At 43.2% G+C, this 14,153-nt stretch overlaps 1 protein-coding gene across 1 annotated transcript; it reads right to left on the bottom strand.

The window, feature by feature from the left end:
* Positions 1–402: 402 nt before the first annotated feature.
* On the bottom strand, positions 403–11,368 carry LOC308648720 (HLA class II histocompatibility antigen, DP beta 1 chain-like). Its single transcript, XM_081293701.1, has 6 exons — positions 11,197–11,368; positions 8,973–9,236; positions 2,402–2,683; positions 1,230–1,340; positions 920–943; positions 403–629 (listed from the first exon to the last, which is right to left on the bottom strand). Exons 1-5 carry the CDS (start codon positions 11,294–11,296, stop codon positions 927–929), a joined length of 774 nt encoding a protein of 257 aa, XP_081149827.1. The 5' UTR covers positions 11,297–11,368; the 3' UTR covers positions 403–629; positions 920–926.
* Positions 11,369–14,153: the final 2,785 nt, after the last annotated feature.

Genomic DNA, 14,153 nt, shown 5'->3' with positions numbered 1-14,153 from the left:
CCTTAACGGGAGTCACCCAATCACGTGTCAGAATGGCTCCCCACACATAACCATATTCATATTCAGAGTCACTGTCTGCTCACCAAAGAATAACTAAGAATCATGGTCCAAGACCTACATAGATGCAAGGGGCAAATATGATTATGGGGCAGCCCATAATATAAATATAGCAAATTCAGAAGAAGAACTATGGAGCACACAGTATGTGCCATCCAGACCTGGTGATTCACGCCTGTACTCCAACTGTCTACTTTATGCAGCAGTCAGGATCTCCCATTTCCATGTTTTCCTCTTGTCTGTGTGTACATGACAATGAACTTCTCCATTATCTCTGTTTACCTCAAGCCAAAGCAATGGCAGAGATGACTCGCTGCAATTCTTAAAAGAAAACAGACAACTATGTTGGATTTTAATTATTTATGGAGTTCAGGAACTTGGTTGAAGGCCTCAGGACACTTTTGCATTGAGTCAAAGAGTAGAGCTATAGATTCTGGTTTCGGAGCAATTACTTGGCATGAACATCTTCTTGGGAAGCTGGCGGTCTGCCCCAGAATCAGCCTCAGGGACTAAAGAAACGCAGAAAAATCCTTGTTCCAAGGCACAGAGAGTCTTCTGTAAGATCAGGAGCCCTGTGGGGTGGAGAAAAAGTCATCCCAGGTTGGTGAGCCCTCTTCCTCTGAGCCCCAGGACAGAAAAGCCATGGCCTTATAAGATTGAGTCTTAGCCTGATAAAAACCCATTTTCCTGAGCTTCCATCCCCAGTGGAGTAAAGGACGGCCCTTTGCCCACACTCCCTCAAGGGCTGAGGCTGAGAGGGAAGTTCAGGCCTGCGACCCTCTTCCCTGTGGCCAGTCACAATGCAAGGACAACACTTAATCCTTCTGCAACCCAGTCCCTTAAGGAAACAGAGGAGTGTTACCTGTTTATCAAGGTCCTCGTTGAGCTGGAATGAAAGGAGGAAAGGGGATGCATTCAGCCATTAAAACCACCTCAGAATGAGAGAAACCCTTATCCCACCTTCTAGTGCCCCTCACTACATGGACCCCACATGAGCTTGAGCACCAGACCTTGTCATCTGGGCACTCCTCCCTCCCTACAGGCCATCTTGCTTTGACGATCTGATTTCAGTGGCTTCCAGAACTCTCCAGCACTGCTCTCCTGCTCAGTCCCTCATCATGCAGATGAGGAAGCCAGGAAGGCAAGCCTCGGTCTCCCCCTGGCTTTCTTACCTTTCTTGCTTCTCTTGTGCATGAAGATGCCCACTACAAGGAAGATGAGCCCCAGCACGAAGCCCCCGACCCCAGTCAGGGTCTTGTTCCGGGCAGAGTCAGACTGTGCCTCTGGGAAGAACAGAATCCAGGATTAGTTTCAGGGCCTCCAGCTGCATCCCTTCCTGGGTCTTGTGTGAGATCCTGGAGCTGGAGCAGGAGGTCAGCAGGAGTGTTATGGGCCAGGCTACATGGGTGAGGACCAAACAGTCTCCATTTTGCCCTGAGACTCCATGTCATGTGAAAAATGCTTCTCCCAGGGAACACCCCACCTCTGTACCCATCAACAGTGGCTTAGCATAGCGTGTTTGGCAACATAAAATGGCAATTCTTCTACAGTGTAAAAGTGTTCTCTCTCTTTGGTTCCCGTTTTTCTTGAACAATGTCCCTTGTCAGAGATAGATTGTCTAGAAGTTAGTAACCATTCTTTAACTTGTAATCAACTAGAGACGTTTTGGCCCACTCCCTTTTCTGCTTATGATTTTAGATCTCATGACTTTTGCTTATGGTTTTGAATCATAGCAACAGCCGCTTATGCTTTAATATGGTTTTGGACTATAAAGAATACTCCAACTCCAGGAGGGGGTTGAAGGGTGGAGACTTGCAGCCTATCCCTTGGTCCACCAGCTGGTGGATCCTGACCACCAGCTGGTGAATAAAGTTTCTTGCTTTAAGATCAACTCAGTGATTTATTGCAATCTCGCCTTACCATGAAAACAGTGAGGGTGTCCACTGAGAAGTAAATTTAGAAAGGACCCGCCCAGTTCTGGACTTAGGCTGGTGAATTGAACAAGAGAACAGATGCTGATTCTGGCAGCTGTCATTCAACATAACACAGACCAGGGGAAAATGTGGAAGGAAAACAGTTCCCATGTATGAGGGCAATTCAGGAAAACGGCTGATTCCCTAGGTTTTCTGACAAAGGGGGAGATCCTCAATCCTCAGGATACCCTAGGCCAGAGACAGGCTAGTTTCCACTGTCTCCAGTTCAGAACTGCCCTCAGGGGCTTGGATAGAAAACACATGGTGGTAAAAGTGGTCCCAGTGTACAGACGTGTAAGAAAAGATGCGTGGACCTTGGAGCTAGTGTTCATAATGTGGGGTCTAGAAGGGCTGTTAGGGGGGTAACTCACTCCACTCCACAGTGACAGGACTATTCAGGCTGGGGTGCTCCACGTGGCAGGTGTAGACATCTCCCTGTTTGGGGGTCATCTCCAGCATCACCATGATCTGAAAGGTCCAGTCTCCATTATGGATCAGGTCAGTGGCCACAATCCCAGCTGTTTCCTCCTGTCCATTCAGGAACCATCGGACTTCAATGTTTCCTGGGTAGAAATCTGTCACGTGGCAGACAAGCAGGTCGTGGTGCTGCAGGGACCCCTTCTTGGAGGGTGACACATGAACTTTAGGCTGGACTAGAGTGGAAGAAAAGAAGGAGTGACAATTGAGATTATAATTTCTTAGATGCTTTTATTAAGGAGGTATTTTCTAGATGTTTAAGATATAAATATATGGGCTGGGGCTCAGTGGTAGCACACTTGCCTGGCATGTGTGAAGCACTGGGTTCGATTCTCAGCACTACATATACATAAATAAATAAATGTCTATCAACAACTAAAAAAATTTTTTAAAAAGATGTAAATGCCATTATTAGGCTAGTTGCACTGAAAAGACGGAAACAGACTTTTGGTGAAGGCGTTCCTGCACCTGCTGTCTGACAGGGTCACAGCGTGGGGGATGCTGGGGCAAGACCGCATCATCTGGAAACCTAAACCATGAGGAATGTTAAGTGTTTTGTTTATGATACTCATGATATGGATAACAGGGCATACGTCAATCAATAACAAAAGTACATATTGCCTGAGATTGCAGGAAAATTCCCAGAATGAGACTAAGGATATAATTGAGACATGCCATGAGGTGCATTTCAATGTCTCTCAGGATACAAATAATGGTGTTATTCCTCAAGCTTGAAAACAAGAAATATTTATCCCATGGTTAACAATTTACACTAGCCCCCCAACCCCATCCTGAAGCCACAACCTGTACAACAGCCTCGATACAGAAAAACAATTGCTGTGCCAACAGTACAAGGACTACCGAATGTAGCTTATAGTATCCTCTCGAGGACAAGAGGCTAGTAAAAATACATTCCCCAACCAATAGACCCTCCTTTGTTTTATGCAGAAACTTATGATGAAAATGGAAAACACATAGTTAATATAAATGACAAATGGGTTGAGGTGTAAAGCCTGCCCTTTAGTTAAAGATTACAAAGACCTAAGAATTGGTGTGCTTTGACCAAGGATCAAGAAAGTTCTTTAAGAAAGCAGTCAAATAGGTCATATGAAAAAAGGAAATTACCTTGGAAATTGAAAATAGAATAATGTAAAATTAACATACATGATATATTTTAGAGGCACTTCAGAGTAGTAGGCTTTTAAATAATAGACTTTCACTACTTTAAGTGTGTTTTATTGGGATTTCTGTTTAAAAGTAAGAAAGCTTTCCAATAATTATAAGTATGCTTTAAAATTAAAGGTTAATGAAAAATTATAGGAATGCTTTAAAGTTAGAAGTGAATAATAGGTCAGGAGTCATGTAGTCTAGTTGTGTCGCCTAGCACCTAGTGATTGAGGTAAAAACCTGAAAGCTTAATCATGATTGTCTAAGGTTACAGAAAAAATATTTTGAACAATGTACTCAATATCTTAGGTAATCAAAGTATGTCAGAAAAGACTAACTCTTGAAAATTATGTAAATCAAAAAAGTTTCAGGCTTTGAAGCTATCCATTAACTACCTGAAAAAACAACTGTAAAAAAAGTATAAAAATAAAGTTCCCTCCAGGGGCAGAAAGATGTCTTCTGGAGGCTGCTTGTAACTTGCAACCTGTTGTCCCGACTCTTCTTCTTTCGCCAACGCCACTCCTTCTTCAGGACCCCTGGAACCCCACTCCCCCTGACGGGGCTGGACCTCGACAGACTTTTGAAGATAATATACAAGTTTTTAAGTTACATATCAAGGACTGAGAATATTAGGAGCAAGACAAAAGCAGTGCTTGTTAGGTAACAGACATGAGTGGTGGGTCAGGGTTTAAGACAACATGTAGGGCAGATCCAATCAGTTCATTAACGGCCCTGCCTCAGTGGTACCACAAGGGATGATAAGTTAGTTATTTTATTACCCTTGCCTGATTTCAAGCCTATAAACTATTCATTTTACAACAGGAGGAAGGTAGATATATTCAGGGGGATAGGAACCAAGGATTTGTTTGCTCAAAAAGGCTTAATTGCTAAGTTACCTTAAGCAATATCGGAAAAAAAAAAAAAAAGCACAACCCAGGTCAGAGATTCCCAGACCTAAGAAAGCAGGATGATTAAGTTCAGAGCCCAGTGATCATAAATTCTGTCAAACACATTCCAATCCGGACCTGTCAGACAGGCCAGGACCACCAAGAGTTGCCCTTGGTTTGTCGTACTATAATATCATTGTAATATGCATCAGAGGTTTAAAAAATCGAATGTGGTCTGTCAGTCCAGAGTGAGAGATGATATTTGGATGGGACTTTCTAAGAATCCTCGTACATACCCAATAAAATGAAGCTCAAAGAGAAATGAGTTGTTATTCTCCTCTTTGAGAGGACCCGACCCCCCCCCTCCCTTGGGAGTGCTTGTGCCTTCTTCTCTTTAATAAATTTTGCTATAGTTTTAGTACTTTTAATATTTTGAAATTGCCTCCTGAGAGAACCCAAAAGCTGAGAACCCCACACAAATCTCCATGACACTTTGTGGCACATTTAGCAGAAATTTTAACTATAAGCCATTGATTAATAAATAGTGTTTGGATAAAGAATATTCTCCAATTGTGAAACTACCTATCTTTTCAATGTTCTATCTTGATGAAAAGAATGCAAAATTCACTCAGATAACTTTTTGAAGTTAAGATATATGTGGCATTCTCTTTTTCTATCGACCTAATAATTTTATGTCATAAAAATTAAAATTAAACAGAACGAACTTGACAATGACTTATTTTTCAAATAGTCTATATATTTTATGCCATTTCCTATCTATAAAAACTCAAGATATTTAGAGTAATATCCTCAAACCCAACATTCTGAGCCCCTTTTGCTGAATTAATAGGAATTCCTGTCCATCGCCAACTTTCTCCTTTTAAGTGGCTTTCTGTTGCTTGAGGGGCCCATAGATATAGGTCCAGCCTGTGTCTCTGCATGTCTCTGTTTGGCTCTGTTTGATGTACCTTCTTCTCCTTGTTTTTTCCTCATCCATATATTGCCCACATCAGTTTGCATTCTGTTGCCTATTTCCTCCTAAACCCTCTTGATAGTTACTACTTCTGGACATCTGTCACCATTATCTTCCTCCCCTCCTTAGGCCAGAAAAGATCCAGCTGCCTCTGGAGAAAACCTAGACACTTCTCAGAGGAGGACATACAATCAATCAACAAGTACATGAAAAAATGCTCACCATCTCTAGCAGTCAGAGAAATGCAAATCAAAACCACCCTAAGATACCATCTCACTCCAGTAAGATTGGCAGCCACTATGAAGTCAAACAACAACAAGTGCTGGCGAGGATGTGGAGAAAAGGGTACACTTCTACATTGCTGGTGGGACTGCAAATTGGTGCGGCCAATTTGGAAAGCAGTTTGGAGATTCCTGGGAAAGCTGGGAACGGAACCACCATTTGACCCTGCTATTGCCCTTCTCGGACTATTCCCTGAAGACCTTGAAAGAGCATGCTACAGGGATACTGCCTCATCGATGTTCATAGCAGCACAATTCACAATAGCTAGACTGTGGAACCAACCCAGATGCCCTTCAATAGATGAATGGATAAAAAAAAAATGTGGCATCTATACACAATGGAGTACTATGCAGCAATAAAAAATGACAAAAATCATAGAATTTGCAGGGAAATGGATGGCACTAAAGCAGATTATGCTAAATGAAGCTAGCCAATCCCTAAAAAATAAATGCCAAATGTCTTCTTTGATATAAGGAGAGCAACTAAGAACAGAATAGAGAGGAAGAGCATGAGAAGATCCCACTAAACAGGGAAGAGAGGGGGGAGGGAAAGAGAGAGAGAAGGGAAATTGCATGGTAAAGGAAGGAGACCCTCACTGTTACACAAAATTACATATGAGAGGAAGTGAGGGGAAAGGGGGAAAAAACAAGAGAGAGAAATGAATTACAGTAGATGGGGTAGGGAGAAAAGATGGGAAGGGAGGGGATGGGAGGGAAGGGGAGGGGAGGGGGGATAGTAGAGGTTAGGAAAGGCAGCAGAATACAACATACACTAGTATGGCAGTTGGTAAAAAAGTGGATGTGTAACCGATGTGAATCTGCATTATGTATATAGGGTAAAAATGGGAGTTCATAATCTGCTTGAATCAAATGTATGAAATATGATATGTCAAGAACTTTGTAATGTTTTGAACAACTAATAAAAAATAAAATAAAATAAAAAAGAAATGTTTATCAAACTCAAAAAAAAAAAAAAAAAGAAGAAGAAGAATTTCCCACCTAAGACCTTCCAGGTATTTAAAAAGTTAGTTCTTTTTTCTCTAATTTCTACTTCCCAGAGCAAACAAATACCTTGAGATGGGACAGGCATATTTTTGCAATTTACCTAGAATGTTGTTTCCTATAGCAACTTGGTTTTGTACATAGAGTGGTCCACACCGCCAACCTTTTTATACTCATGGCACTTGTAGGAACACCATTTTACTTCAACCACCTTTATAAACTCACAGTTCATCAGACACTTCAATTCCTGTCTGAGTCACAGTTTGTGAAATAATTAAATTTCTCTGGACCTCATGCAAATCAAGCTCTACACGGAAATTTACTTTGAGGCCCAGAACATTCCACAGGAACTTTGCCTGGAGTATAAAATTGATCTCTAGGGGAAGATGGAGCTAAGTCTACAGGTCCAGCGCTTCCGTTTCTTAACCAGTTCAAAATACATTTCACAAAGGCAAAGACTTCCAGGTAAGTGGAAGACTGTCCGCTTATTTGCTTCTAGAATTATGTTAGGAAATTCTGCAGCTCTTTCTTCCCTTCCTCTATTTTCTTCCCCCTTATAATTAATGTCCTAATTACTATTCCCTAGACAATAATAATATTTTCTTACTCCAGCTCTGATTGCAGTCATTCCCATTGAACACTCTCTGAACACAAAATTATGACCTTGTCATTTACTATTTAAAAAGAAAACTCCTCAGGATCTGGCAACAGTTACCTAGTTACATGGGAATCACTAGGAAACTAACTAAAAATACAGATTTCCTGACTTCACCACCTACTAAATCTCTGGGCAGTGTCTCTGGGGGCATGTGTGTTTTAAAAAGATCTCTAGGAGGTTCTGCTTAGCAGAACTAGTTTGGGACCCACTGGCTTAAGTGATTAACCCAAATTGCTCAGGCTGACACCAGGGCAATCTGGCAATGTATTATTTAGATTTATATCCTACAAATTTGTATCAGGCCTGACAGTTGTTGCCAATCCTATTTCTTCTCTTTGGATTTCCTCACCTAATTACTTTGGTAACTTTCCTAAACTCATGGCACTCTCTTAATTCTTATACAATTTGTCCACACTCTGATTCCTTCCACTTTCTAAAAGAAGAAGGATCAAAGGTGAGCCCCCACAGCTTCTGCCTTCCTTTACCTATCATCCTTCCCCTTTCTCTGTGAGAAGGATCCCTAGTTTTGTAGAAGGCTCATCTCTTCACCCCTCAGTGCTATTCCCTCAGGTCTTCTCAGGTTGGTGCATAGGGGTCCCCCAATCCACAAGCTGATGGTAAGAGGAAGCTCAGGCTCTCTTCTCTCATCCTTGAAAAGTCCTGAGGCTCTGCACAAACCTCACCTCTCTTCCCCCCTTCACACTAGGTTTCCTGAACCTATAGGAGTCCAAGACAAAATGCCATCTCCTCCTGGAAGAACTTATGGTTTCTGCTCAGTCTGAGTCCCCACCCTTAATTCTCAGCCCATGTGGTCCAGCTCCTGGTCCTACTCTGCAGACTACCTGTTCTCTCTAGTTTCCCAGCCCACCTTTCAACTTCTATTTACTTATCTTCTGAAGTCATTGGTACAACTGTTCAGTTCCCATCTCCCTCTCTACTTCAGCGTCTATGACCCTTCTCTGCCCAATTCTTATAACACTCACTCTTTACTCTCTGGTCCTCCTAGATATTTCTCTTAGTCAACATCATGTTTGTCCACGGTCCTAGGAATCAGCCCTTTGCTCTCTTTCCTGGATCCGCCTTCCTCCTTAGAAGATTTTGCCCAGCCCAGACCCTCCACCCCAGCTTCGAATCCCTACCATACCCGTCCATGAGCAATCTGCCCAAACCCCTCAAGCTGTCCAACCCAACCATCTACCCCAAGGGAGTTTCTTCTCTGCGTGGCCTGCAGCGCTTGGAGGGCAGCATCTCTCCCTCCTCGCTGCCCCACAGTCAGTGGGCAGGCCTGATAAGCCCTGATGGTGTGTTTCTCTCTCCACCCAGCCCTCCCTCTTCATGCTCAGCACAGTTCACGTCCTTGCCCTGGTTCCCAGGAGAAGGCTGACTCACCCGCATGGATCCCCAGCACCCAAACCCCTTCACCGCGCCCCTCCCCGCCCCGCATCCCCACGGGGCTCAAAGTCCAGCGGCAGCCGCGAGCCCCGCCCGCGGCCTCACCTCGGCGCTTCAGGGTGAAGCCCTCGTCCAGCTCGTAGTTGTGTCTGCACATTGTTTCCGCCGAGGTCCGCTTCTGCTCCAGGATGTCCTTTTGGCTGTTGAAGTGCTCGGCGTCCGGCCGCCCCAGCTCGCTCACCGCGCGGAACTCCCCCACGTCGCTGTCGAAGCGCACGAGCTCCTCCAGGTTGTAGATGTATCTCTCCACGAAGCGCTGCGTCCCGTTGAAGGCGTAGCATTCCTGCCGTCCCTGGTAGACGTAATTCTCTGCGGGGAGCAGGACCGCGCTGAGCCCGGCCACGACTCCCTCCCCAGACCCCTCCTCAGTCTCTTGGCCGAGTACACCACCCGCCCGCTCGCCCCTCGGCTTCGGTCAGCGCTGACTCCAGGATCCGGCGCCGTCGCCAAGGGCCGCCCGCCAGCCCGCAGGGCCCAGTGTCGCCGGAAGACCCCCGGGCTCCGTGTTCCCGGAGCCCCCTCACTCCTCTTCAAGGATTGCCGCTAATGTACAAGGTAGTAACTCTTCTTCCCACTCAGCGCTGAATCTTAAAATAGTATTTCTTTTTTCTAACAGCGAGTTCTGTGGTCTTAAGCGGGTCACCCAGGCCTCTGTGTTTTCCTATCCGTGACCAGAGGGTTCACTGAATATACAGTGACTCACTGCTAGAGGGGTGACTTAGTGGTCTTTGGGGAGGTGCGGGCATACTGAGAAGGTCATCCATTCTGCGGCAGGTGGGGCAGGAGTAGTAGTTCACCTGAGGTCACAGGAAGGAGCAGAACCTCACTAGGACATAAAGCCCTTCAGGAAGAGAAACTTCAGGGGCAGAAGGAGCTGGGGGAATGGAGAGTGGTGCTGCTCTCCCTGTGGGTGCTCCCTGCCTGACACTGCCATCCTGGAGACAACTTGACTCAAATGTGACCTGTTCCACGAAATCTTCCCTCATTTCCTTCTCTTCCATAACCAAGTGCTCTTTCCTCTGTGCTACTGTCTTCTATATATCTTAGTCTACTCTGGCTTTGCATGCGAGAAATGTACAAATAATTTCCCTAAAACTTTCTTAAATATTAGTATAAGAAAGCCTTCCTCTCCTGGAAGTTAATGTATCTTTTTACCTTTCAAACATGGCTATGAAAAGACCTGATTTCAGAAGGTGTGGAAGGTACTTTAATCATTGAAAAGCACCACAATCACCAGAGATCTATGAAGGTGGACTCCATTGTTTCTAAAGGCAGGATTTTGAAGGTATGTTTTCCACAGCAGAGTTGTCCTTCCAGTGGGTACTCACTCTAACAAGTGACTAACAAGAGCAAGTTCTGCCTCCCTTCTCAGCAAGTGGACATGATGTAATGGGAGAGAGTTCCTGGGACTAAAAGGTCTGGGCTCAGGGTATTCAAATATGGCTACCCCTAGAAATGAGGACAATATATCTTAGAAAGATTCTAAGAGAAGGCTCCTGTAAAGGAAATGTGGAAATCAGTGGAAAACTAAGATAGCTCCTTCATAGCCCTCCCTCCTATGGTGGACTATAGAGTTTGGAAGCATCCTGAGAAAATGGGATCACAGAGCCATAATACTACACTAGGCAGAGGCAGGCAGTGTGGGGAAGACGTCTTTCCATTAATTGCTCCTTCCTTGGCTATCCGGTATTCTGCAGTAATCCTTTCTTACACACCTACACATCCTCATTTCATTCTTCCCACAAATCTCAGTTCACTCTTGCACTCTAATCAAGCTCTTGGAAGTTTGCATTTATTACCTTCAACAAGAATGCTATGGGGGTAGAACCCATTCCCTTTCTCTTAATCTTGCCATCACCTTCCAATAGTCTTGGCTTTTACCCGACCCTAGGGAGAATAAGGCACTCTCCTTAAGCACGACCTAAAGGTCATGATATGATATGAGAATACACAGGAGGCTGAGCCTGCTGAATGCTCTCTCTGGAAACCTTGTCCTTCCTATGTTATTCCAGACCCCCTGGCCCATTTTCCACAATATACTTCTCCTTTGGCATTGCTCCCCAGTTCACTGTCCTTGTGTCCCTGGAAAGAGGATGGGTTGGCTGGATAGCAATGGGGAAGTTAACCTGATTCTCTAGATGGGAAGGAAGGACATGGGATGTGGCAGGAATCTCCATAGCCTTTCTCAAAGTCTGGCCCCCTGAAGGGAAATGCCCTTGGGAATGGTTCCCTGAGCCAGGCCCTCCAGGAATAGCCACTTTGCTCTTACCTGGAGTGGCCCTGCCCTGGACCATGGGGTGGCTCAGCACCATCAGTAACACCGTCAGAGCTGTTGTCCAGGGGGCTTCAGGGGCCTGCAGGACCATCATAGAGCTGGAAGAGGCTGGTGAGAGAAAGTAGCAGTCAGGGAATCAGGGACTCACTGAACAGAGCTCCTGTGTGAAATATCACAGACCACAGACCAGAATAGTCTCCTCCAACCCTGGGATTAGACAGACTCTGAGGAAAGAACCAATGAGTAAGAAGCTTTAGATGAGTCATCATTCACTGGGCAGACGGTTAGTGTGAAAGGTCTGACACGATGCTCTCAAAATAATGGAGGGAGGATAGTGATCCTCAGTTTACCAGTTAAATAAATCACAAGGTTTGGGGAAATTGTGTTTTCTTCGCGCTGAAAGTGATCTCAATTATTTTGTTGCTCCTTCTATATGGATTATCATTCCCCCAACCCTGACACTTCTCACATACCCACAGGTCATGGGATGGCATGAATGCCAGCTTAGGGTATAAAAGGTCATTCTGTGGTGTGATTTATAGAGAGGTTAGAGTGCCCATCCCAGACAATATGAGTCCTAGAGTTCATCTGCCTTGCCTTTGTTTAAGGAGGTGTTTAGGATTATCAGAATTCATATTTTCTTCCCCCTAGAAGCATGTTAGTTTTGAGAGGAACAGGGGACCTAGGGTGCCCCCCATAGGAATGTCATCAGGGCTCAATCTAGGGTCCTGGTAGTAGGTATGTAGCTGTACTACCAAGTAAGTATGCAACTTAGAGGATATTGCCTTTTTGGACTTCAATTCTTTATCTTTTATGTGGGGCTGATATAACCTGCCTTTACAGCAATACTCTTAAGTTCAAATAAAATAAATATATCTGAAATTTCTCTGGAATAGTAAAATACTGGAAGCCATTTGTGAAATGCGTGAGGAACTTTTTCAGCCAGTGAGGGGGCAGATGTGGCATTGGGAACTTCCCATGGCAGCCCCACAGGGGTAGACCACCTGGTGCAGGTGAACTCCCCCTCTGCTCTGCTAGAAAGGTCCCTGCAGCACCTGCGATGGGCGTAACCCACTAGGAACTGAGCAGCCTACCTGCCTGCACCTTTAACCTGTTTTGGCAAAGAACTTTCCATAGAATTTCTTTGATGTCTTCAGATATAAATAAAGCAAACATGGGTTTCTTTCTTTGAAGCTGGACCCGTCTGGTCAGCTTTACCTGTCTCTGCCCCCTCTGAAAATACTTTCTGTGTTCTGTGGTTATTTTGCTGTACTATTTTTCTTAGCTTTTATTTCTCAGCTGGTCCATCCCACTGAAGGGAAACCCAGTCCCTCACCTGTGCCAGATGTGAATGATAGTAAAGTCCATGGGGAATATAAATAGACCAGTAAATGAGGAAGAAAAATTTTTTAAAAATTATCAAAAACACTGCCTCCTCCAAAACATTTGATTATGTTGTTTATTGTGAATTTTTTTACAAACTTTAAAGAACATCACTGTCTACTTTTATAAACTTATAAATGTGATCCTATTGGACCACACATTCTGATAAAGAATGTCAAACTGGAACAATTTCTTTAAATAGATATTAAAATTAAATGAAATGCTAAATAAGTAATATGTAATTATGTATAATGTTTAATATATAATCTATAACAATAATTAATAATAAACAAAATGTAAATGAAATGCTAGCAGAGAAAATGCACTAGAAGAAAATAATTACATAAGAATGAGGAGTCAGCATAGAATTGTGGAATTAAAACTCAGGTTCTTCAGTAAGAGTGCCTGGGTTGTCTCCTCTTTGTCACTTATCTGCTTCAGATGATAGAATAATAGCTCCTCAGTGTTTCAATGGACGTTAGTAATACAGGTTTGATGTGAAGATTAAGTGAGATAATATTTGTGAAGCTCTAAAAATGGTCTCTCTCCTTACTAATTTGTTAATACCTACTTATTATTTGTACATGATCAGGGTACCACAAAATAAGAAAAATATTGATATGCTTCATTATTACATTAAATATTAAGTGCCTTATAGTCTTACCTGTGAATACTAGAGAAATACTTCAAAATAAAAATCTTTAAAATAAGAGCAGTTTCTTAAATATGGTTAAAAAAAAAAAGGTAAAACAACAACATTACCATTACATGTAACAGGAAAACATTAGAGAAATTTATCTTAAAAAGTAAATTGAAAACAAGGAGCCATTGTTACTAGTACAGGGCTGTGTTGGGTATTCCCATGTGAAAATGAAATAAAATGAATAGTAATAATAATAGTAATAATAATCTAAAGGAGAAAAAATGATTTCAGACAGCTTTCACACAGGAGAACTCACATAGTTAGAAACCCAGATACAAGGATTATGTAGAAATTTCATTAACAAAGGTAACCAGGCATAGAAAATACTTAACGATCAGCTTTATTCAAGTTAATTTAAACCTCTAAATAGAAACTATAAAACTTCTACATAAAAAATTAAAAAATGACATCTCAGGTGGGCCTGAAAGGAAGATTATTTTTATTAGAGAGTGCATTTATTTCTAAGTCATGGCAGAATGTTTTTGTAAATTTAATGAACTAACTTTAAAAATCATTCAGGAAAAAACTAGTGGGAAAAATATCAAAAATAATCTGGATCTCTGGGAGAATGCAGGAAGACTAATTCCATCATATAACAGAACTTAATATAAAATATTTGCTACAGAAGAATGTACAACTTATCTTCAAGCCTAACTCTGAAAATCAACTCTGAATTGGCGCTTCCTTGGCCCTGCTGGCTCCTGGAGTCCTCCACCTCCTCCTGAGCCCCTTGCAGTCTCTCTTTACCTGGCAACAGGCAGAGTCAGCTCCACCAGGTCTCTGATTGGCTAAGCCCAGCTGTGCTCATCCCTCTCCACCCCTTCTCACAATTTCAGTCTATAGAAGCCCACAGTTTCAGAGCTCT

The sequence above is a fragment of the Spermophilus citellus genome, assembly GCF_964194105.1.
Source record: "Spermophilus citellus genome assembly, chromosome: 5".
Classification (NCBI taxonomy): Eukaryota; Metazoa; Chordata; class Mammalia; order Rodentia; family Sciuridae; genus Spermophilus; species Spermophilus citellus.
The sequence above is the reverse complement of the archived record's forward strand: the minus strand, read 5'-3'. Positions and strand labels throughout refer to the sequence as shown.

What these genes read in the sequence shown, in the direction of transcription:
- LOC308648720 (XM_081293701.1), bottom strand. Translation starts at nt 11,296, where the DNA reads ATGATGGTCCTGCAGGCCCCTGAAGCCCCCTGGACAACAGCTCTGACG. An exon ending in CTTCACCCTGAAGCGCCGAG is followed by an intron (nt 2,684 to 8,972) that starts GTGAGGCCGCGG and finishes CTTCCACTCTAG; the next exon opens with TCCAGCCTAAAGTTCATGTG. An exon ending in TCCTGTCACTGTGGAGTGGA is followed by an intron (nt 1,341 to 2,401) that starts GTGAGTTACCCC and finishes TGTTCTTCCCAG; the next exon opens with AGGCACAGTCTGACTCTGCC.